The sequence below is a fragment of the Somniosus microcephalus genome, chromosome 25, assembly GCF_052327205.1.
Source record: "Somniosus microcephalus isolate GS21.2 chromosome 25, FLI_Smic_1.0, whole genome shotgun sequence".
NCBI lineage: Eukaryota > Metazoa > Chordata > Chondrichthyes > Squaliformes > Somniosidae > Somniosus > Somniosus microcephalus.
The window spans coordinates 41,711,896-41,736,460 of NC_141011.1; the positions used below are offsets into that span (position 1 = coordinate 41,711,896).

Below are 24,565 nucleotides of genomic sequence, written 5' to 3' on the forward strand. Positions count from 1 at the left end.
GCCCTGGAATCATTCTTCTTCTTCTTCTTAGGCAGTCCCTCGGAACCGAGGATGACTTGCTTCCACATTAAAAATGAGTTCTCAGGTGACTGATGAGTCCAATGCGGGACCTATAGTCTCTGTCACAGGTGGGACAGACAGTGGTTGAAGGGGCGGGTGGGTGGGGTGCTTGGGTTGACGTGCGCTCCTTGTGCTGCTTGCGCTTGGCTTCCGCTTGCTCCCGGCGAAGGGACTTGAGGTGTTCAGTGCCTTCCCGGATGCTTCTCCTCCACTTTGCGCGGTTTTACGAACATATGAATTAGGAGCAGGAGTAGGCCACTCGGCCCTTCGAGCCTGCTCCGCCATTCAATAAGATCATGGCTGATCTGATTACTCCACAATTCCGCCTACCCCCGATAACTTTTCACCCCCTTGCTTACCAAGAATCTTATCTACCTCGGCCTTAAAAATATTCAAAGACTCTGCTTCCACCGCCCTCTGAGGAAGAGCGTTCCAAAGACACATGACCCTCTGTGAGAAAAAATTTCTCCTCATCTCTGTCTTAAATGGGCGACCCCTTATTTTTAAACAGTGAGCCCTAGTTCTAGATTCTCCCACAAGAGGAAACATCCTCTCCACATCCACCCTGTCCAGACCCCTCAGGATCTTATATGTTTCAATCAAGTCACCTCTTACTCTTCTAAACTCCAGCAGATACAAGCCTAGCCTGTCCAACCTTTCCTCATAAGACAATCCGCCCATTCCAGATATTAGTCTAGTAAACCTTCTCTGAACTGCTTCCAACGCATTTACATCCTTCCTTAAATAAGGAGACCAATACTGTACACAGTACTCCAGATGTGGTCTCACCAATGCCCTGTATAACTGAAGCATAACCTCCCTACTTTTGTATTCAATTCCCCTCGCAATAAACATAGAAATAGATAGGAGCAGGAGTAGGCCATTCGGCCCCTCGAGCCTGCTCCGCCATTTAATGAGATCATGGCTGATCATCCAAATTCAGTACCCTGTCCCTGCTTTCTCCCCATATCCCTTGATCCCTTTAGCCGTAAGAAATATATCTAACTCCGTCTTGAATATATTTAATGAATTGGCCTCTACTGCCTTCTGTGGTAGAGAATTCCACAGGTTCACCACACTCTGGGTGAAGAAATTCCTCCTCATCTCTGTCCTAAATGGCTTACCCCTTATCCTTAGACTGTGACCCCTGGTTCTGGACTCCCCCGCCATCAGGAACATCCTTCCAGCATCTAGTCTGTCTAGTCCTGTTAGAATTTTATAAGTTTCAATGAGATCCCTCTCATTCTTCTAAACTCCAGCGAGTATAAGCCCAATCGACCCAATCTCTCCTCTCCTCAAACGATAACATTCTGTTAGCTTTCCTAATTACTTGCTGTATCTGCATAGTAACCTTTTGCGATTCATACACTAGGACACCCAGATCCCTCTGCATCTCAGAGCTCTGCAATCTCTCACCATTTAGATAATATGCTTCTTTTTTATTCTTCCTGCCAAAATGGACAACTTCACATTTTCCCACATTATACTCCATTTGCCAGATCTTTGCCCACTCACTTAACTTATCTATATCCCTTTGTAGCCTCCTTATGTCCTCTTCACAATTTACTTTCCTACCTATCTTTGTGTCATCAGCAAATTTAGCAACCATACCTTCGGTCCCTTCATCCAAGTCATTTATATAAATTGTAAAAAGTTGAGGCCCCAGCACTGATCCCTGTGGCACACCACTCGTTACATATTGCCAATCAGAAAATGACCCATTTATGCCTACTCTCTGTTTCCTGTTAGCTAGCCAATCTTCTATCCATGCCAATATGTTACCCCCTACACCATGAGCTTTTATTTTCCGCAATTACCTTTGATGTGGCACCTTATCAAATGCCTTCTGGAAATCTAAGTAAAGTACATCCACCGGTTCCCCTTTATCCACAGCACATGTTACTTCCTCAAAGAACTCCAATAAATTGGTTAAACATGATTTCCCTTGCACAAAACCATGTTGACTCTGCCTGATTACTTTGAACTTTTCTAAGTGCCCTGCTATAATGTCTTTAATAATAGCTTCTAACATCTTCCCTATGGCAAATGTTAAGCTAACTGGCCTGTAGTTTCCTGCTTTCTGTCTCCCTCCCTTTTTGAATAAAGGAGTTACATTCACTATTTTCCAATCTAATGGAACCTTCCCTGAATCTAGGGAAATTTGGAAAATTAAAACCAACGCATCAACTATCTCACTAGCCACTTCTTTTAAGACCCTAGGATGAAGTCCATCAGGACCCGGGGACTTGTCAGCCCGCAGCTCCAACAATTTGCTCAGTACCACTTCCCTGGTGATTATAATTTTCTTGAGTTCCTCCCTCCCTTCCATTTCCTGATTTACAGCTATTTCTGGGATGTTACTTGTATCGTCTATAGTGAAGACCGATGCAAAATACCTGTTCAATTCAACTGCCATCTCCTTATTTTCCATTATTAATTCCCCAGACTCACTTTTTATAGGACCAACGCTCACTTTGTTAACTCTTTTCTTTTTTAAATATCTATAGAAACTCTTGCTATCTGTTTTTATATTTCTAGCTAGCTTTCTCTCATACTCTAATTTTTCTCTCCTTATTAATCTTTTAGTCATTCTTTGCTGTTTTTTTATATTTTGTCCAATCTTCTGACCTGCCACCCATCTTTGCGCATTATATGCTTTTTCTTTAAGTTTAATACTATCTTTAACTTTTTTAGTTAACCACGGATGGTGGTTCCACCCCTTGGAATTTTTCTTTCTTGTTGGAATGTATATATTCTGTGTATTCTGAAATATCCCTTTAAATGTCTGCCACTGCAACTCTATTGACCTATCCCTTAACCTAATTTGCCAGTTTCACTTTAGCTAGCTCTGCTTTCACGCCCTCATAATTGCCCTTATTTAAGTTTAAAATACTAGTCTTGGACCCACTCTCCTCTCTCCCTCAAACTGAATGTAAAATTCAATCATATTATGATCGCTGCTACCTAGGGGTGCCTTCACTATGAGGTTATTAATTAATCCTATCTCGTTGCACAATACCAGGTCTAGTATAGCCTGCTCCCTGGTTGGCTCCAGAACGTGCTGTTGTAAGAAACGATCTCGAAAACATTCCATGAACTCCTCATCTATGCTACCTTTGCCCATCTGATTTTTCCAGTCTATATGCAGATTAAAATCCCCCATGATTATTGCCGTACCCTTCTGACAAGCTCCCATTATTTCTTCCTTTATACTCCATCCTACCACGTGGTTACTGTTAGGCCACTCCCACAAGTGACTTCTTGCCTTTATTATTCCTCATCTCTACCCAAACTGCTTCTACACCCTGGTTTCCTGAATTTAGGTCATCCCTCTCTATTGTGCTAATACCATCATTAATTAACAGAGCCACCCCTCCATCTTTTCCCACCTTCCTGTCCTTCCTAAATGTCATGTACCCTTCAATATTCAGGTCCCAATCTATGTCATCCTGCAGCCATGTTTCTGTAATGGCTATCAGATCATATTTATTTATTTCTATTTGCGCTATCAGTTCATCTGTTTTGTTTCGAATGCTACGTGCATTCAGATGCAGAGCCTTTAGTTTTGTCCTTTTATTATTTGTGTAACCTCTAGCCTTATCTGTTGATTTACTCTTAGATTTATACTCTCTATCCCTTCCTGTCACGGTCTGTTTATCATTTCCCATATTAATACCTTTCTCTATTGCCTTGTCTCTAATCTTTGAATTACCACATCTTCCCAAATTTGATCCCATGCCCCCAATATTTAGTTTAAAGCCCTCGCTACCGCCCTAGTTATATGACTCACCAGAACATTGGTCCCAGCATGGTTCAGGTGAAGACCGTCCCAACGATACAGATCCCACTTTCCCCAGTACTGGTGCCAGTGCCCCAGGAATTGAAACCCATTTCTCCCACACCAGTCTTTGAGCCACGCATTCATCTCTCTAATTTTATTTACCCTATGCCAATTTGCTCGTGGCTCAGGTAATAATGCAGACATTATTACTCTTTAGGTTCTGCTCTTGGGCCAGGGATTCCCAGGTGTCGGTGGGGATGTTGCACTTTTTCAAGAGGCTTTGAGGGTGTCCTTGAAGCATTTCCTCTGCCCACCTGGGGCTCTCTTGCCGCGTTGGAGCTCCGAGTAGAGCGCTTGTTTTGGGAGTCTCATATCGGGCTGCGGACGATGTGACCCGTCCATCGGAGCTGATTGAGCGTGGTCAAAGCTTCGATGCTGGGGATGTTGGCCTGAGCGAGAACACTGACGTTGGTGTGCCTATCCTGCCAATGGATTTGCAGGATCTTGCGGAGGCAGCATTGGTGGTATCTCTCCAGTGCTTTGGGGTGCCTGCTTTACATGGTCCATGCCTCTGAGGCATACAGCAGGGCGGGTATCACTGCTGCTCTGTAGACCATGAGCTTAGTGCCGGGTTTGAGGTCCTGGACTTCAAACACTCTCTTCCTCAGGCGACCGAAGGCTGCACTGGCACACTGAAGGTGGTGTTGGACTTCGTCATCGACGTCTGCCCTTGTTGACAGTAGGCTCCCGAGGTATGGAAAGTGGTCCACGTTGTCCAAGGCCTTGTCGTGGATTTTGATAATCGGGGGGCAGTACTGTGTGGCGGGGGCAGATTGGTAGAGGACCTTTGACTTACGGATGTTTAGTGTAAGGCCCATGCTCTCGTACGCTTCGGTGAAGGTGTTGACGATGGTTTGGAGTTCGACCTCCGAGTGTGCGCAGACGCAAGCGGCGTCTGCATACTGTAATTCAATGACAGAGGATGGGACGACCTTGGATCTGGACTGGAGGCAACGGAGGTTGAACAGTTTCCCGTTTGTTCTGTAAATTAGCTCCACCCCAGCGGGGAGCTTACTGAGGGTGAGATGGAGCATTGCAGCCAGGAAGATCGTTGGTGCAATGACACAGCCTTGCTTGGCCCCAGTCTGTACGTGAATTGTGTCTGTGGTGGATCCATTGGACCCAGCAAGGAACAGCACTTTCAGAATAAAACCTTTACGATGTTACGCAAATACATGATACCAGATGCTGTGAGCAATGTATCACAAGGTTGTTTTGTTTGCAGTCAGTTACTGGGTTATTGACTATTTTTTGTATCATACTGTCTGTGTGTAGGCTCTTGTGTCAGCTTCCCTGTGGGAGGTGGCAATGTACAGGCGTCTTGGGAAATACCTAAGAAACTGGTTGTGTCTAATTTATGTGTTGTTGGATGTTTGTTTAAATGGTACGTTAGCTCAGGGACTCTTTCAATCCCTTGGAAGCAGTGCTGGTTTAAAGGGATGGCTCCAACTTGAGGCAGTGGTAGCGGGTCGTTGTTCCTTTAAGACATAGTCAGACGCAGATTTGGATGCGCCTCAGCCGATCGCAAGCGCGTTGAGCCGTAGCAATTAGTGGAATTTCATTAGCGTGCAGTTAACCGATTATCGTAGCCCCAGAGCTAATTCACTTTTAAATAAGCACATGGAAAGGCAGCCAGCAGGAACGAATATCTTCCAAATAAGGTGTCAGCTTGGCTCAGTTGGTGGCACTCTCTCGCCTCTCAAGTCAGAAGGCTGTGGGTTCTGAGCACATAATCTAGGCTGACGCTCCCAGTGCAGTACTGAGGGAGCGCTGCACTGTCGGAGGTGCAGTACTGAGGGAGCGCTGCACTGTCGGAGGGGCAGTACTGAGGGAGCGCTGCACTGTCGGAGGGGCAGTACTGAGGGAGCGCTGCACTGTCGGAGGGGCAGTACTGAGGGAGCGCTGCACTGTCGGAGGGGCAGTACTGAGGGAGCGCTGCACTGTCGGAGGGGCAGTACTGAGGGAGCACTGCACTGTCGGAGGGGCAGTACTGAGGGAGCGCTGCACTGTCAGAGGGGCAGTACTGAGGGAGCGCTGCACTGTCGGAGGGGCAGTACTGAGGGAGCGCTGCACTGTCGGAGGGGGCGCTGCACTGTCGGAGGGGGCGCTGCACTGTTGGAGGGGCAGTACTGAGGGAGCGCTGCACTGTCGGAGTTGCAGTACTGAGGGAGCGCTGCACTGTCGGAGGGGCAGTACTGAGGGAGCGCTGCACTGTCGGAGGGGCAGTACTGAGGGGGCGCTGCAATGTCGGAGGGGCAGTACTGAGGGAGCGCTGCACTGTCGGAGGGGCAGTAATGAGGGGACGCTGCACTGTCGAAGGGGCAGTACTGAGGGAGCGTTGCAATGTCGGAGGGGCAGTACTGAGGGGGCGCTGCAATGTCGGAGGGGCAGTACTGAGGGAGCGCTGCACTGTCGGAGGGGCTGCACTGAGGGAGCGCTGCACTGTCAAAGGGGCAGTACTGAGGGGGCGCTGCACCGTTGGAGGTTCCATCTTTTGGATGCGATGTTAAACTGAAGCCTGTTCAAGCGGACACTAAATGTTCCATGGTACAATTCGGTGAAGAGCAGGGAGTACTCGTAGAGTCCTGGCCAACACTTTTCCTTCAAACAAAATAGATTAACTGGTGGTTGATCTCATTTGCTGTTTGTGAAGCCTTGCTGTGCCATGTTTGCCTACAAAACAACAGTGACTACAGTTCAGAAGTAATTCATTGGCTGTGAAGCGCTTTGGGATGTTCTGATGGCATGAAAGTTCTTTCTTTCTTCTATAACCTATTGCTATTGCCGGGTAATGGACTCAGTCCTACTGAGCGCAATGGTCTAACTGTGTGCATTCTAATATGAACCGCCGTGAAAACAAAAAGGTTATTATTCATTGTTGTCGCTGGCAAGGCTGGCATTTATTGCCCATCCCTAGTTGCCCTTGAGAAGGTGGTGGTGGTCCTCCTTCTTGAACCCCTGCAGTTCGTGTGGTGAAGGTGCTGCCACAGAGCTGTTAGGTCGGGAGTTCCAGGATTTTGAGCCAGAGACGATGAAGGATCGGCGATATATTTTGGATAATTATATACGTGTAATATTAGTATAATGTTCCCATCCCTCTCCCTGGTCACTGTTTCAAGGTGAACCAGACCATTCTCAACCTCGGCGTCCTATATGACCCCGAGCTGAGCCCAACCCCATAGCCACTCCATCACCACCACCGTCTACTTCCACCTTCGTAACATCGCCCGTCTCCACCCCTGCCTCAGCCCATCTGCTGCAGAAAACCTCATCCAGGCCTTTGTCACCTCCAGACTCAACTATTCTAGAGCTCGTCGAGCCGGCCTCCCACCTTTCACCCTCCGTAAACCTGAGCTCATCCAAAACTCTGCTGCCCGTGTCCTAACTCGCACCACATCCTGTTCACCCGTCACCCCTGTGCTCGCTGACCTACATTGGCTCCTGGTCGGGCAACATCGCAATTTTCAAAAGTCAGCCACAGGCTAGCTTTACCAAACGAGCCGCCGAGAGAGCTGAGTCGCAGAATATTTCAGCAGCCACCTCATGACCGACTTAAATGCCGTGAGAAGGAGCAAGAGACACGAAATATCGTCCAGAAATAATGGGTGAAAAAAAATAATAGCCCAATGTGTTTACATTGCATGGTAGAATACTTCTGCACCGTGATAAGATATAATGCAGCACTGGGCTATTAGACCTGTCACAACCACATACCATATCCTGAAAAGCCATTAAACCTTTCTGCTAATTGCACTGACCCGTGGTCTTTCCAAATAAAACCAAAAAATGCACTAAACTGTGAACACAGTGCCCATGTTTGTCATGCACAATATCAGTTTGATAGACACAGGTACGCCTTGGGTTTGGGAGGAGAAATTGAAATGTATTATCCCCTATTAGACACTGAAACTGTCCTTGAAGGTTTTTTTTAAATTTTGGTTTATGATTAAATAGCACTGAGAATTGCAAATTTGCATAAGGGTGACACACGAACACGAAGTAATTTAAAATGCTGACTGTTGCAAAATTCCGCACATGCCTTCTTCGCCTCCCAGAGAAAAGATTTATGAGCCAGTAATACAGAATTACCCTCATACACATTGGCAGCAACCAATAAAAGGAAGAAAAGAGTGAAAGCCAGCGCTGCATCGCAGACGGCCCATTCGGCAGCATCAGCAGAACTGGCTGCCGGATCCAACGCAGAGCTGGGCTGGGAATCCCCGAGCCAGTGTGGGCCAGGCCGAGGATTGGCAGACCTCGAATTAACTAGTGGCGTTTAAAGTTTGCCAAAGAGAAAGCTGGTGTGTGAATATTGTCTTTATATTGTCAGAAATGGCAGCACCTGGGAAATCCGTGCAGAGTTAGTAAAACCATTTCACAACACATGCTACCATCTTCCAAAAAACAAAATACATGCTGCAATTGATGAAACCAGATGTTAGAGTTTGAAGAACATAAACTGTGAGATTTATTCCCCATAAATTCTGTAAATTGAATTATGGCATTAATACTTTTGTTATGTTCATTGAGCTGATGCCAGTGCTGGGGAATAGAACCATTTCTATTTCAGGAACCCAGGTTCAGGGCTCAATACTCTCAGTTCAATTATAGCATGAGCTTTAGAGTAAAGCTCCCTCTACACTGTCCCATCAAACACTCCCAGGGCAGGTACAGCACAGGTTAGATACAGAGTAAAGCTCCCTCTACACTGTCCCATCAAACACTCCCAGGGCAGGTACAGCACGGGTTAGATACAGAGTAAAGCTCCCTCTACACTGTCCCATCAAACACTCCCAGGGCAGGTACAGCACAGGTTAGATACAGAGTAAAGCTCCCTCTACACTGTCCCATCAAACACTCCCAGGGCAGGTACAGCACGGGTTAGATACAGAGTAAAGCTCCCTCTACACTGTCCCATCAAACACTCCCAGGGCAGGTACAGCACGGGTTAAATACAGAGTAAAGCTCCCTCCACACTGTCCCATCAAACACTCCAAGGGCAGGTACAGCATGGGTTACTAACAGAGTAAAGCTCCCTCTACACTGTCCCATCAAACACTCCCAGGGCAGGTACAGCACGGGTTAGATACAGAGTAAAGCTCCCTCTACACCATCCCATCAAACACTCTCAGGTCAGGTACAGCACAGGTTAGATACAGAGTAAAGCTCCCTCCACACTGTCCCATCAAACACTCTCAGGTCAGGTACAGCACGGGTTAGATACAGAGTAAAGCTCCCTCTACACTGTCGCATCAAACACTCCCAGGGGAGATACAGCACGGGTTAGATACAGAGTAAAGCTCCCTCTACACTGTCCCATCAAACACTCCCAGGGCAGGTACAGCACGGGTTAGATACAGAGTAAAGCTCCCTCCACACTGTCCCATCAAACACTCCCAGGGCAGGTACAGCACGGGTTAGATACAGAGTAAAGCTCCCTCCACACTGTCCCATCAAACACTCCCCGGGCAGGTACAGCACGGGTTAGATACAGAATAAATCTCCCTCCCACTGTCCCATCAAACACTCCCAGGGCAGGCACAGCACGGGTTAGATACAGAGTAAAGCTCCCTCCACACTGTAGCCCTCTTGGCCTTCACTCTGTGCCTCTGTAAACCATCACGGCCGAGCTTGCCTACTCTTCACACAGCGGCAGGGGGGCAGTGGGACAGGAGTGTGTATCGAGAACAAAATCATACCCTCTTCCAATACCCAGTCTATGTGCCTGGGTCTTGAAGTACGTTTTGGCAGGTTTTGGGTACAAATATCAGAGAAAAGTAACTAAAAGCCCAGTCTTCAAGCAGACTCAGCCACTTCCTGTTGGTGCAAGTGTCCTCTTGGCAAACGTAAATCAAATCGGTTACCAAATAATTACCCGAACAGCCACGTGCCTGGTTAGTTTCGAGATGTCAGCACAGTTTACACCTCGAGGGTCCTAGGAGGAGGACTGTCCCTTTAATTCTTCCCCCTCTAGAGCACTTATTTTGGAATGAACACATTGGAGCACTTTGTGCTAATTGCTGCTGAGTTTGCAATTTACAATCCGATACCTTAGCCTGCATCGGCCCAGGGCAAGTAAGACGAGCCTCTGGAGACAGCTGGCACATCACTGTAAGAACATTAAACAGGGACTGTGCCATGCAAGGCGAGGGCATAACGGATTTGACAGGGTAGACACGGAGCTTTCCTCTGGTGGGGGAGTCAAGAACGAGCTTAAAAGTAGAGCTAGGTTGTTCAGGAGCGAAATTAGGAAGCACTTTTTCACACAAAGGGGAGTGGAAATCTGTGACTCCCCCAAAAAGGCAGTGAGAGCTGGGGGTCAATTGAAACTTTTAAGACTGAGATTGGTAGATTTTTGCTGGGTAAGGGATATGGCTCAAACACAGAGTTGCGGTACAGGTTGGATTGCGGGCTTGAAGAGCTGAATGGCCTCTTTCCATTCCCTCACCAGGGGAAATAGTTTCTCCGTATTTACCCTATCGAATCCTTTTAACTTTTTACACACCTCGATTAGATCATCACTCCTCAATCTTCTATACTCAAGGGAATACAAGCCAAGTTTATGGAACCTCATAATTTAACCCGTTAAATTCTAACCCTGGAAAGAACCGTCCAGGGTTCAGTTTCTTAATGCACTGTTCAGCGACTCTTTGCCAGAATGGGCGGGGTGTGGCGGGGGGGGGGTGCGGTGTGGTGGTTGTGAACGACGGGTGACGGCACGATCAGGCTCAGCTGTGGTGCCCCCCACGGTCAGAAAGCCCACTAGACTAATACTTGATGTCTAGATTCTCATGTGAGGGCTGGGCAACTGGGCAAGGGATTGGGCAGCAGCAGGTTTTTTTGACCCTTAGCTCAATCAACGCCATTAAGACAGAAAAAAGGGAGAAAACTGAAAGGGGGTGGGGGGGCGTCAAAAGACGAGGGGGTGAAGTTTACGATTTGGCGCTCTCGATGAGAAGCGTGGCGCGAGAGGAGCGCCCGTCACATGGAGAGAACCTCGTGCCTGATCTGTGGCCTTCATGGATTATCCAGCCCAGAAAATTGGCACCTTTACAATTTAGCATTTCTGGCCATAGGTGGCAGCTGTACCTCAGTGTGTCTCTCTTTCACCTCTGAGTCAGAAGGTCGTGGGTTCAAGTCCCACTCCAGACACTTGAGCACGTGATCTAGGCTGACACTCCAGTGCAATGCTGAGGGAGCGCTGCACTGTCGGAGGTGCCGTCTTTCGGATGAGACGTTAAACCGAGGCCCCGTCTGTCCTCTCAGGTGGACGTAAAAGATCCCATGGCACTATTTCGAAGAAGAGCAGGTAAGTTATCCCCAGTTTCCTGGCCAATATTTACCTCTCGATCAACATCACTAAAAACAGATTATCCGATCATTAACACATTGTTGTTTGTGGGAGCTTGCTGTGTGTTTCCTACATTACAACAGTGAGTACACTTCAAAAGTACTTGAGTGACTGTGAAGCATTTGTGACGTCCTGAGGTCATGAAACGCGCTATAGAAAAGCAAGTCTTTCTTTCCTTCTTGCTTTCCTTCCTTCCTGCGGCAAATGCTACGGGGTGGTTTTAAACAAGCGGAAAAACTGGGAAAACTCGCCACAGCGGCAAAGCTGATATCACAATAGTGGAGCTGACAGTTCCTGTTCAGAAACCTTCCCGTGGAGGTGATGGAAGCTGCTGCCCTTTATACTTGAGGAGAAATCTTTTGTACGCAGCGAGTTGTGATGATTTGCAACGCGCTGCCTGAAAGGGCGGTGGAAGCAGATTTAATAATAACTTTCAAAAAAGGAATTGGATAAATACTTGAAGGAGAAGAATTTGCAGGGCTATGGGGAAAGTGCAGGGGAGTGGGACTAATTGGAGAGCTCTTTCAAAGAGTCAGCATAGGCACGATGGACCGAATGGCCTCCTTTCGTGCTGTATCGTTCTATAATTCTATGATACTTGAATTGCAGCCTGCTGGACTGTTGCTGATTGCTGAATTGACAATGAACTCTTTAGGCAATTGCAGTACAGGTTGAGCGTCCAAAATCCGGAGTTCCGGAATCCAGACTCCGGGACGATTGGTGGCAGGGTCGTCCGGAATCCGTAGAATGTTCCGGAAGCCGGAACTCCGGATTTTGGACGCTCAACCTGTACTTCAAAAAGCCATTAACTTTTGCTGTCTTTTTTCGAAAAATCCTATGAAAAATGTGAGTGATGCAATAAAACTTTATAGTGTTGTGTTTTATCCGCCTTAATCTGCACAGCTCCACTAAGTTCTTCCGCCAGGCTGCGGCCACGGCACCACGCCACCCTGGTGGCCTAGTGTGGGCCATCGGATGCTCTGCAGAGCTCGCAGCGTCCCTCCCCTTTAACAGAAGGGAAGGGGCGGAGAAACGCGTCAGCGCTACGCGGGAGCGGCCCAGGCATTTCCAGACTCGGAACGTGTTTCTGATGTCCGAAGTCCGGAAACGCCCGAGCCCAGGTTGCGATATTTCCGGACTTCGGACATCAGAAACACGTACCGAAGTCCGGAAAAACACGAAAACCAGCTCGGCCTCGTTCCCGAGGTTGCCGGATTCAGGACGCTCAACCTGTACGATAATTTTCTTACTGAAATAATCCAGAGCTTCTGCTAAATCTCAGTAATAGCTGGGTACTGGCTCTGGCACTGTCTTTTGTTGGATAGGAAGATGTGTGTCTAGGTTTTGAGGGATTTCAAGTATGGTTGCCAGTCCTCCAGGTTTGCCAGGGAGTCTCCAGGAATTGAAGATTAATCTCCTGGACACTGCTGCGCGCAAACTCCAGGAGAAAAATCATCGGGGCGTAAAAAAAATGGTGCGTTTGTTTCACTTTCTTTCAACGCTTTCGTTTATTAGTTATAAAAAATATTGGAGGCGAGAGGTCATGTGATGACACCTCCAGGAATACGTCCAACCAGAGTTGACAACACGAATTTCAAGACGTCAGCCAACTACGCACGGGCCTTTACTGAAGCCTGGGACTTTACTGCTTTTGAGTTCCCCATATTACACAGGGCGGCATGTTTACCAGATGGGTGCCGTATCCCTGTGTTTTTGATCCACTCGGTCTCATTTCACATGAATATGCTGATGGAGCACAGCAGCAGTTTGCTTTGTTGTGTGTTGGTCGACACAGCCTCCGTACCAGGGCCGGGAAGGACAGTCCAACTGTACATACAGCCCGAAGAGGAGCTAAGAGGGTGTGTCAGCTTTCAGCACCTGCAGGGTTTTAACACATGGGTTGCGAGGGCTACAAATCTAAGCAAAGCTGCTCTATTTGTTTGGGTTTAGCTGTACTGGCACAAGTTGAAGCTGTGAAACCAGGCCAGGTTACCCATACAAAGTAGTATTGGGCCATAACAGGAAACAACATCGAGGATAGCGGATTCCAGTCAGAGCTGTGGTAGTCTCACCGATTGGACATGTCTTGTTAGCACATGAAGTACCTACCATGTTACTGGTACATGTCGGGTACTGGTACATGTCGGGCACTGGTACATGTCGGGCACTGGTACATGTCGGGCACTGGTACATGTCGGGCACTGGTACATGTCGGGTACTGGTACATGTCGGGCACTGGTACATGTTGGGCACTGGTACTGGACTACCACTGGTACTTGTCTGGTACTGGGACAGGTCTGGGTCTAATACAGATCGAGGACTGGAACTGATTTGGCACTGGTACAGGTCTGGCACTGGTACAGGTCTGGCACTGGTACATGCTCTTATCAACCTTGCCCTGCCCAGTATTGAAGACATTCTATACTGCACACAATGACCAGCCCTTGTTCTATTGACTTATGATTAATGTTCTCTTCCCTCTGACCTCTGCAGATGTGGATGAGTGCCAAGTCCATAATGGAGGTTGTCAGCACAAGTGCATAAATACCCAGGAATCGCATTACTGCGAGTGTAAATCAGGCTTCCGGCTTCACACTGATGGGCGCACCTGTATTGGTGAGTATTGCAGACCTGCAGACTGACTGGAACTAATGGCGAATCTCTGGGGATCTGTCAGGGGCTGTGCTGCCCACTCCTGTTCACAAGCAGACCCGTCACTGCCAGAATCTTCCTTACCACGACAATCCCACCAAGCACCTTCGCACTCCATCATCAAGATCACCACCTCCATCCCACCCTTCCCCCACTGCTGCCATGATGTTACTCTATCCCTTGTGCTGTCCTAACAGGTTACCCCAGCTTCCATCCTCTATAAATTGGCCCCATCTGCATTCTTACCCACTCGACGCCCCCATCGCCTTGGTTCTCACCAGGCCTGCTGACTCTCCGTATCAATCTCTAAATCCCCGCCCTTATCTTCGAACGCTTACATCATCTCACCCCACAGTACCCCTGCAGTCGAGTTCCCCCTTGTGCCCCTCATTCTGATGATCGTATGCTCCTCATTCCCTGTTCTCAATGCTCCACCATTGGTGTCTGCTCTTTCAGTCACACTGACGCTGTCTTGTGCAGCTCCCTCTGTCTCATTTCCTCCCTTTCTGCTTTTGAAAGCTTTCCCAGAAACTTTTTAAAGCTCTTTAGGCCCCACCCTTTGATTCTGTCTCTCCTTTTCTTCCCTCCTGCTGAATGTCCATTTTCTCTTCTTCACAGAGTAAGTCGTTCTGACACGAGGAACCCTATATAAACGCTGGTTGCATATTAACTGAGATTGTCCACTTCCCTCCTCCTACAGCCTCTCACTGTCCCCGTGCTGTAGGCCTCTCTCTGTCCCCGTGCTGTAGGCCTCTCTCTGTTCCCATGCTGTAGACTTCTCTCTGCCCCCGTGCTGTAGGCCTCTCTCTGCCCCCGTGCTGTAGGCCTCTCTCTGTTCCCGTGCTGTAGGCCTCTCACTGTTCCCGTGCTGTAGGCCTCTCACTGTCCCCGTGCTGTAGGCCTCTCTCTGTTCTCGTGCTGTAGGCCTCTCTCTGTCCCTCTGCTGTAGGCCTCTCTCTGTTCCCATGCTATAGGCCTCTCTCTGTTAACATGCTGTAGGCCTCTCTCTGTACCCGTGCTGTAGGCCTCTCTCTGTTCCCATGCTGTAGGCCTCTCTCTGTTCTCCTGCTGTAGGCCTCTCTCTGTTCCCGTGCTGTAGGCCTCTCTCTGTTCCCATGCTATAGGCCTCTCTCTGTACCCGTGCTGTAGGCCTCTCTCTGTTCCCGTGCTGTAGGCCTCTCGCTGTTCCCATGGTGTAGGCCTCTCTCTGTCCCTGTGCTGCAGGCCTCTCTCTGTACCCGTGCTGTAGGCCTCTCACTGTTCCCGTGCTGTAGGCCTCTCACTGTTCCCGTGCTGTAGGCCTCTCACTGTTCCCGTGCTGTAGGCCTCTCTCTGTTCCCGTGCTGTAGGTCTCTCTCTGTCCCCGTGCTGTAGGCCTCTCTCTGTACCCGTGCTGTAGGCCTCTCACTGTTCCCGTGCTGTAGGCCTCTCTCTGTTCCCGTGCTGTAGGCCTCTCTCTGTTCCCGTCCTGTAGGCTTCTCTCTGCCCCCGTGCTGTAGGTCTCTCTCTGTCCCCGTGCTGTAGGCCTCTCACTGTCCCTGTGCTGTAGGCCTCTCTCTGTACCCGTGCTGTAGGCCTCTCACTGTCCCTGTGCTGTAGGCCTCTCTCTGTACCCGTGCTGTAGGCCTCTCTCTGTTCCCGTGCTGTAGGCCTCTCTCTGTTCCCGTGCTGTAAGCTTCTCTCTGCCCCCGTGCTGTAGGCCTCTCTCTGCCCCCGTGCTGTAGGCCTCTCTCTGTTCCCGTGCTGTAGGCCTCTCTCTGTTCCTGTGCTGCAGGCCTCTCACTGTTCCCATGCTGTAGGCCTCTCACTGTCCCCGTGCTGTAGGCCTCTCTCTGCCCTTCCTGCTGTATGCTTCATGGCACTTGTCAAGACCCGCTTATTTTCGGTGACCTACCAGTACTATTTTGTAATGAATACAGGGGTTGATCCCATGCCCACAAGGGACGGAGGTAGGGCAACCACGTGTAGTCCGTACTTCATGAACCCATGATCCCTATGTGGCGCCCCTCTGGGAAAATGGGATTGTGGGATTATCTCATAAAGGAATAGAAGGATATGCTGATAGAGTGAGATGAAGTGAGGTGGGAGGAGGCTCGTGTGGAGCATAAACACCGGCAGTGACCAGGTGGGCCGAAGGGCCTGTTTCTGTGCTGTAGAATTCTGTTATTCTTTATGTGTGCCTTCATTTGAAAACATTTGAAACTACTGGTCATGTTTAAATTATTCTGCTATTGTAGTTCAGTAGTTAAATTGTGACATTGATCCCTAACATGTAGTTTGAATTATTGCAGAGTAAACACATTCCTCACATATTCTTGGCGAGAGTGATTGAGAGAGGGTGACGGTTGTTAAGTTTCCCCCATTTATCACTGCTCAGTATGAGAGGAGCTGTGCTGAGTACAATTGTACCCACTGGAAGGAAAGATTTTCCCAATCCACCATCGTGCTCTGCTGTCACATAGAGGGCCAATTCCTGCTGGGTTGGCAGACACAGTATTGACCTTTTGCCTCTGGTATTGAGTGCAATTATGTAAGTGATAGAAATGGCTGTGATTGAGGAGGAAATGTCTGGAAGATACAATGGAGACTGAATAAGTACACACGGTTTTAATATAGCAACAATATAACTGGAATGAGCCCAGTGAGTTCTGAGCTTCAGCCAAAGCTAACTTTGGATCCTAATCAGGCTTCTGCCCAGTTTCAGACGATGCTGTCATTAGTGATGACTGAATTACGCTCGGCTTGGATTTTTAGGATCAGTTGCTTTTCAAAAATGCTGTGCTAAAATGTAGTGAAGGCACAGGTACCCTATGGGTCAGCTTCAGCTCAAACTCCACCAAGATCCAAAACCACTCACAAGCTTGAGCCAAACTCTACTGTAAGGTTGATCTCAGCTCGATTATCCCTTTTCAGACTTGGCTCTTATGTTTCTTGAAAGCCGAGAAATCGGAACCAAACTCATTGGGATGTCTTGTCCCAGTCACGTATCTGTCAAGTCTGGTAAGCCTAACTTTCAGCTTGATATTGTCCTCACTCATATTTGATACCACAAATGAAACAAAGAGCCTCATATCTTCCTCGGAGTCCACATCACGGAAGACCTCTCCTGGTCCCTCAATACCTCCTCTCTAGTGAAGGAGGCCCAGCAGTGCCTATATTTCCTAAGGAGGCTGAAGGGATGCAACCTGTCACCCCTGATCCTCTCTAACTTTTACCGCTGCACTATACAGAGCATCCTGACAAACTGTATCACAGTATGGTATGGCAGCTGTAGCTACTATGACCGGAAAGCCCTGCAGCGGGTAGTCAAAACTGCCCAACGCATTACCGGCACCCGGCTACCGACCATAGAGCACATATACCAGAAACGCTGTCTACGGAGGTCACGGTCCATCATCAAAGACCCTACCCACCCCAGCCACAGTCTGTTCGCCCTCCTGCCATCTGGGAGACGCTACAGATGCATTCGCACCCGTACGACCAGATTTAGGAACAGCTTCTTTCCCAGGGCTGTCATCCTACTGAACTCCACAAACAAACTCTAAAGCCTGCACATCTGCCAATGCACTTTATTATGGTTATGTTATGTTAATATACTACAAGCCAAATGTATGTTGAATGTTTAATCCAAATGTACACTCTCGGGAGCTGCAAGCCTACATTTCGTTGTACTGCACTTGTGCACTAACAATGACAATAAAAGTTGATTTGATTTTGATTTGATCTTAATTGGAAACACGAGGCTTTTAGACCATGCAGTTCCTCTGAACTGGCCCTGGGATTACTGGAAAACATTTTTGACTAAGGTGTCAGCTGGGACTCAGAATCAGTAGGCTGTGGGTTCAAGACCCACTCTAGAGACTTGAGCACAAAATCTAGATGGACACTCCAGTGCAGTACTGAGGGAGTGCTGCATTGTCGGAGGTGCCGTCTTTTGGATGAGACGTTAAACTGAGGTCTGCCCTCTCAAGTTGACGTAAAAGATCCCATGGCATTTTTTCGAAGAAGAGCAGGGGAGCTCTCCCCGGTGCCCTGGGCCAATATTTATCCCTCAACCACCATCACTTGAAACAGATTATCTGGTCACTATCAGATTGTGGTTTGTGGGAGCTTGCTGTGCGCAAATTGTCTGCCGCGTTTCCTACATTACAACTGGGACTACACTTCAAAAAGTACTTCATTGGTGGCATAGCGTTTTGGGACATCCTGAGGTCGTGGAAGACGCTAGAGAAATGCAAGTTCTTTCTTTCATGTTGATTGAACTCAACGGAAATAAAAAAAATCAGGAGAGATGTAAAAGGGGCCGCCGACCCGTTTTATCCCACAAAGTTAAGATCTACCTCATCGAGTGAAGAGTTTTAAGACATCTTGACGTGGGGTTGACGTTTGTCTTCACCCCCTGTGGTTATCTGGTGGAACAGATTGCACCCCCTTGAAAGACACCGTCTGACCCACTGAAATCAACAGAACGGAAATCAGGTGGTTTGTACAAAGAGCGGCCATTCCCTTCCCTCAGATTACCACCCAGGCACTGACGACAAAAATCTGCCCCATGATGTGATGCTGTAAAATGCAAGCATTGTAACTACCGTGCCACTGATAATAAGATTAGGAGCATTACACCCTAAGATGGGGAGTGCACTATTTTGCTGGGTGATTCTGTACCCCTTTAAAGCCAAAGGCCTAGAAATTCACTATAGCCCCGTTTGGGGCGGCAGCCTTGCCAGGGCGCTAAAAGTAGCGCCCCGGAAGCAGTCGCGGCCGTCCGCTGGAAATTCAGTTTGCGTGCCCCAGAGGGAAGCGCGGCGCTACTGGAGGCGCCCCGTATCCCTCTTGGGGCGCTGCAGCTGAATATCGCTGCGCAACGTGCCGCAGCGCCACACGCTGCGGCACGGCGTGCTGCGGTACTGCAGGCCTTCCTCCCCTTCTTAAAGGGGAGGGGCCTTATGCAGCGCGATCGAGGATTGCGAGTGCCGGCAAAAGAAGAGCCCGGCACCGAGGAGAAGTGCCGGGCTCTTGGAACGCAGTTGGCACTCCGCGGGGGGGGGGGGGTGCTCAGGAGGCCGGGGACGGCAGCACAGAGAGCAAAAAAAATGGCTGCCCCGCACCTCCTTTAATTAGCGCCTCTACTGCTGCAGGTAGGCCCCCCTGAACCGGTCGCAAATAGCGCCCGGCGTTAAAGCCAGGGGCGCATCTAAATATCGCGATCGGGGCGTTAGCGGGGTGCTGCGCACACCAATGATGTCATCGGTAGCGGCGCAGCGCTAACGGCTCGCGCCGCCATTAGCGTCCCGTGGAATTTAGCAGGAGGCGTGGCCAGTGGCTTCCGACCCACTTAGCGCCCTCTTAAGGCGCTAACGGGTGGCGCAGCCCTTTGAATTTCTAGGCCAAAATGTCTAATCGCTGCTCGGTAAAATGTTATAGATCCCTCATTTAAGAGACTATGGACAACCTGGCCCCTGTGTTTGGTGTCCCTGGAGTGTTTCTTTACTTCCTTACACTTGTCTTTGAAGCATGATGCAGAACGTGAAGTGTGACACATGAAGTGTGACACATACATATATGCTAGGTGTACCATATTTATAATATGAAAGATAGATTGATATAAAAAGCTGGTTCTGATGCACGTTTCATGGATTCCGGCATGTTTTAGTTGAGACCCATGGGTACAGCTTTCCTTGTTTTACTTCACGGCGGGGGGGGGGGGGGTAATTTTAACCTCGCCTCCCCCAGTGGGAAACTGACGGGATCAGATCAGCCGCCTGATTTTCATTCAAATCAACGGAAAGTAAAATTGGGCGGGGCTTTAAACAGCCGGCTGATTTGACTCTGACTATTTCCCGCTGGGCAGCTTAGATTAAAATGACCCCCAGTGTGGCATAGTTCCGTGGGATCTTTTACGTCCACCTGAGAGGGCAGATGGGACCTTGGTTTAACGTCTCATCCGAGAGACGGCATCTCCGACTGTTGGACCTCTTGGAAGCAAATAGGATGGAGGGGGATCGGGGTGGGGGTGGGGGGGGGGTGGCGGGTATGGTAATCCTTTAGACTGCTTCCAACAGGAGCTTTTATTGGGTTCATGTAATGTTCTGAGATGCCTCTGTGGAGCGTGGATTTCATCTCCTTTACCTCATGTGCCGTCGACAGCACGTTATCGCGGCAAAATAAAAGGCCACCACACCAAGGCAGGAGCATTCACCTCTGCGCTCACCAAACACCAATGCAAAAAAGCTGTGACGCGGAGAATCTTTCTTTCCCCTGCCCCCGCGCCCCTCGGGATGATGGCTCTCTTTTAAAACTGTGTTAATGCTCAGTGCTGCTATCACAATAGCAGGCTTATTTTTTAATCGCTTACGGGATCTGGGCGTCGCTGGCAAGGCCAGCATTTATTGCCCATCCCTAATTGCCCTTGAGAAGGTGGTGGTGAGCCGCCTTCTTGAACCGCTGCAGTCCGTGTGGTGATGGTACTCCCACAGTGCTGTTAGGGAGGGAGTTCCAGGATTTTGACCCAGCGACGATGAAGGATCGGCGATATACTTCCAAGTCAGGATGGTGTGTGATTTGGAGGGGAACATGGAGGTGGTGGTGTTCCCATGCGCCTGCTGCCCTTGTCCTTCTAGGTGGTAGAGGTCACGGGTTTGGGAGGTGCTGTCGAAGTATCCTTGGCGAGTTACTGCAGTGCATCTTGTAGATGGTACACACTGCAGCCACAGTGCGCCGGTGGTGGAGGGAGTGTAGTAGGCTGCAGGGGGCCACACACTGACAGCAAGGGGTGATTGGCCCCGGTCTGTGTGTAACTCAGTGTCGGTCTGAGGCTGGTGTGTGTGTGTCTCGGTCTCGGTCTGAGGCTGGTGTGCGTGTCTCGGTGTCAGTCTGAGGCTGGTGTGTGCGTGTATCGATGCTGGTCAGCCCTTTACACAGCCAGCCCGTCTGAAAAAGGATCTGTGTTGCAGTGTTGGGGGATTTAGTTATTGAAGCAGGCGCAGAGTTTGCCAAGTTGGCCCAGAGCTCGCACTGTGGTTAGCATCAGTTACTCTTAATAGTCCACTTGGATGCTATGCAATCTCACCAATGGGGGGGATGTCTGTCTGCATCTAATGATATTTCACAGGAAAGAAAAATAATCACGGCTTCATTTGCAGATGCTTATTTAAGCAGAGAACAGGGGGCCGAAGGGTTTAGGCACTAAAAAAATAAACCTGCCACATGACTAATTGTATCTTTTCAAGGAAGGACCACTGTGATTCCTGTGAGCTCTCAAATGTCATTTGCTGATTGGGAGCAACAATCGTCTTCCTGCCTTTGCTTAGATTTAAAGGTATAGCTCTTCCTCCATGTCAAGTCCTCATCAACCCTGGCTTCCGGACTGGCAACGCATCGATTTTAAAATTCTTATCCTTGTTTTCAAATTCCCCCTATGGCCTCGCCCCTCCCTATCTCTGTAATCTCCCCCAGCCTTACAACCCTCCGAAATCTCTGCAGTCCTCCAACTCTGGCCTCTTGCGCATCCCCGATTTTCTTTGCTCCGCCATTGGTGGCCGTGCCGTTAGCTGCCTAGTCCTAAGCTCTGGAATTCCCTCCCTAAACCTCTCTACCTCTCTTTCCTCCTTTAAGATGCTCTTTCAAATCTACCTGTTTGACCAAGCTTTTGGTCACCTGTCTTAATACCTCCTCATGTGGCTCGGTGTCAAATTTTGTTTGATAATCGCCCCTGTGAAGTGCCTTGGGACGTTTTACTACTTTAAAGGTGCTTTATAAATACACATTGTTGTTGTAGTTGTTAAGTGGCTCAGTGGGTAGCACTCTCGCCTCTGAGTTCAGACGGTTGTGGGTTCAAGTCCCCCAGGTAAGGCGTACCAATCTCCAGTCTCCGAACTCGGAACTCGGAGGGAAGGAGAGAGGTAAAAAGTAATCCAAGTGTGACGTCACCAGAAAGCGGGTAAGTGATTGGTTGGTAAGTATTTCTCTCTTTTTTAAGCTTAAACTCTTTGGTTTATAGTTTCTAAGGTGCGATATTCATCATCTAGAATCGGGGCAGAGGGTATTTAAAAATAATATCAATAAATTTAATTAATTACATAGAATGGGAGATCAGGTGATGTGTTGCTGCTGCAATATGTGGGAGCTGGTGGACACCATTGATGCTCACGGTGATCACATTTGCAGTAAGTGTTGGCTGCTCGAGGAATTCTGTCTCCGTGTTGAAGAGCTGGAGTCCGAGCTTCAAACACTGAGACACATCAGGGAGGGGGAGAGTTACCTGGACTCTGTGTATCAGGAGGTAGTCACACCAATTAGATTAATTAATTCAGATGTAGTCCGTGGCCAGGGTCAGGATGGTGTGACTAGAAGTGAGGCAGGTACGGGGATCCAGGAGGTAGTGTTGGAGGAGCCGCAGCCCTTGCTCTTGTCCAACAGGTTTGAGGCTCTTACTCCCTGTGAGGATGGGAACAGGGACTGCGGGGAGGATGAGCAACCTGGCCACAGCACCGTGGAGCGGGGGGCCATTCAAGTGGGGGGAGTTAAAAGAAATGTTGTAGTGGTAGGGGATAGTATCGTTAGGGGGATAGATAGAGTTCTTTGCAGCTGAGAGTGAGAGTCCCGAAGGCTGTGTTGCCTGCCCGGTGCCAGGGTTAAGGACATCTCCTCTGGGCTGGAGAGAAACTTGGAGTGGGAGGGGGAGGATCCAGTTGTCTTGGTCCATGTTGGTACCAACGACATAGATAGGACAAGGAAGGAGGTTCTGCTGAGGGAGTTTGAGCAGCTAGGGGCCAAATTAAAAAGCAGAACCACAAGGGTAATAATCTCTGGATTACTACCTGAGCCATGTGCAAATTTGGCTAAGGTAAATAAAATTAGAGAGTTAAATGCGTGGCTCAAAGACTGGTGTGGGAGAAATGGGTTTTGCTTCCTGGGACACTGGCATCAGTACTGGGACAGGAGAGAGCTGTTCCGTTGGGACGGACTTCACTTGGCCAGTGCTGGGACTAGAATCCTGGCGAATCGAATAACTAGGGCTGTAGAGAGGGCTTTAAACTAATTAGTGGGGGGGAAGTTTTAAGAGAGCGAAAAATAAAAATGACAGCGGAGAAGGCAATAGAGCAAGGTAGCAGTGGGGGAATTAAAAACCAGAGCGTGTCAGGAAGGGACAGAATGTATAATGATAAAGGTAAAGTAGTAAAAGCAGGAATAAATTGTCAGAAAACATATTTGAAAGTTCTTTATCTGAATGCACGCAGCATTCGTAACAAAATTGACGAGTTGACGGTGCAAATAACTACACATGGGTATGATCTGGTGGCCATTACGGAAACATGGCTGCAAGATAATCATGACTGGGAACAAAACATACAAGGGTATTTGACAATTAGGAAGGACAGACAGGAAGGAAAGGGAGGTGGGGTTGCTAGGTTAATCAAGGATGGAATCACTGCAATAGTCAGAAATGATATTGGGTCAAAGGATCAGGATAGTGAAACAGTTTGGGTGGAGATAAGGAATAATAAGGGGAAAAAGTCACTAGTGGGCATAGTCTATAGGCCTCCTAACAGTTGCAACTCTGTTGGTCGGAGTATAAATCAGGAAATAGTTGGGGCTTGTAATAAGGGAACAGCTATAATCATGGGGGATTTTAACTTTCATATTGACTGGACTAATCAAATTGGGCATGGCAGCATTGAGGAAGAGTTCATAGAGTGTATTGGGGACGGGTTCCTTGAGCAGTATGTAACTGAACCAACCAGGGTGCAAGCAATCTTAGATCTGGTCCTGTGTAATGAGACAGGATTAATAAAAAATGTCCTAGTAAAGGATCCCCTTGGAATGAGTGACCATAATATGGTTGAATTCCAAATTCAGTTTGAGGGTGAGAGAGTTGGATCTCAAACCAGCGTACTAAGCTTAAATAAAGGAGACTATGAAGGTATGAGAGTAGAATTGACTAAAGTGGACTGGGAAAACAGATTAAAGTGTAAGACGGTACAAGAGCAGTGGTTTACATTCAAGGAGATATTTCACATCTTTCAAGATAAATATATTCCGCTGAGGAAAAAGGGGAGTAAAAGAAAAGACAGCCATCCGTGGCTTAGTAAAGTAATAAAGGATAGTATTCGACTGAAAACAAGGGCATATAAATTAGCCAAATCTAGTGGGAGGATAGAAGATTGGGAAGCATTTAAAAGCCAGCAAACAATAACTAAAAGATTAATTAAGAAAGGGAAGATAGATTATGAAAGTAAACTAGCAAAAAATATAAAAACAGATAGCAAGAGTTTCTACAGCTATATAAAAAGAAAAAGGGTGGCTAAAGTGAACGTTGGTCCCTTAGAGGATGGGACCGGGAAACTAGTGGTGGGGAACATGGAGATGGCAAAGACGCTGAACAAATATTTTGTATCAGTCTTTACAGTAGAGGACACTAAAAATATCCCAACACTGGACAAACAGGGGGCAATTGGAGGGGAGGAGCTAAACACGATTAAAATCACTAAAGAGATGGTACTTAGTAAAATAATGGGACTTAAGGCGGATAACTCCCCCGGACCTGATGGCCTACATCCTAGGGTCTTGAAAGAAGTGGCGGTAGGGATTGTGGGTGCATTGGTGATCATTTTCCAGAACTCCCTGGACTCAGGAAAGGTCCCGGCAGATTGGAAAACTGC

The 24,565-nt window shown here is 48.4% G+C and overlaps 1 protein-coding gene across 1 annotated transcript in view; it reads left to right on the forward strand.

Annotated features, from left to right (window-relative positions):
- Positions 1-24,565, forward strand: part of LOC147100733 (uncharacterized) — a 290,852-nt gene that overhangs the window by 104,829 nt on the left and 161,458 nt on the right. Inside the window, exon 3 of the mRNA XM_085967558.1 lies at positions 13,746-13,868. Coding sequence (XP_085823684.1) covers positions 13,746-13,868 — 123 coding nt within the window. The remainder of the gene's footprint in view (positions 1-13,745; positions 13,869-24,565) is intronic.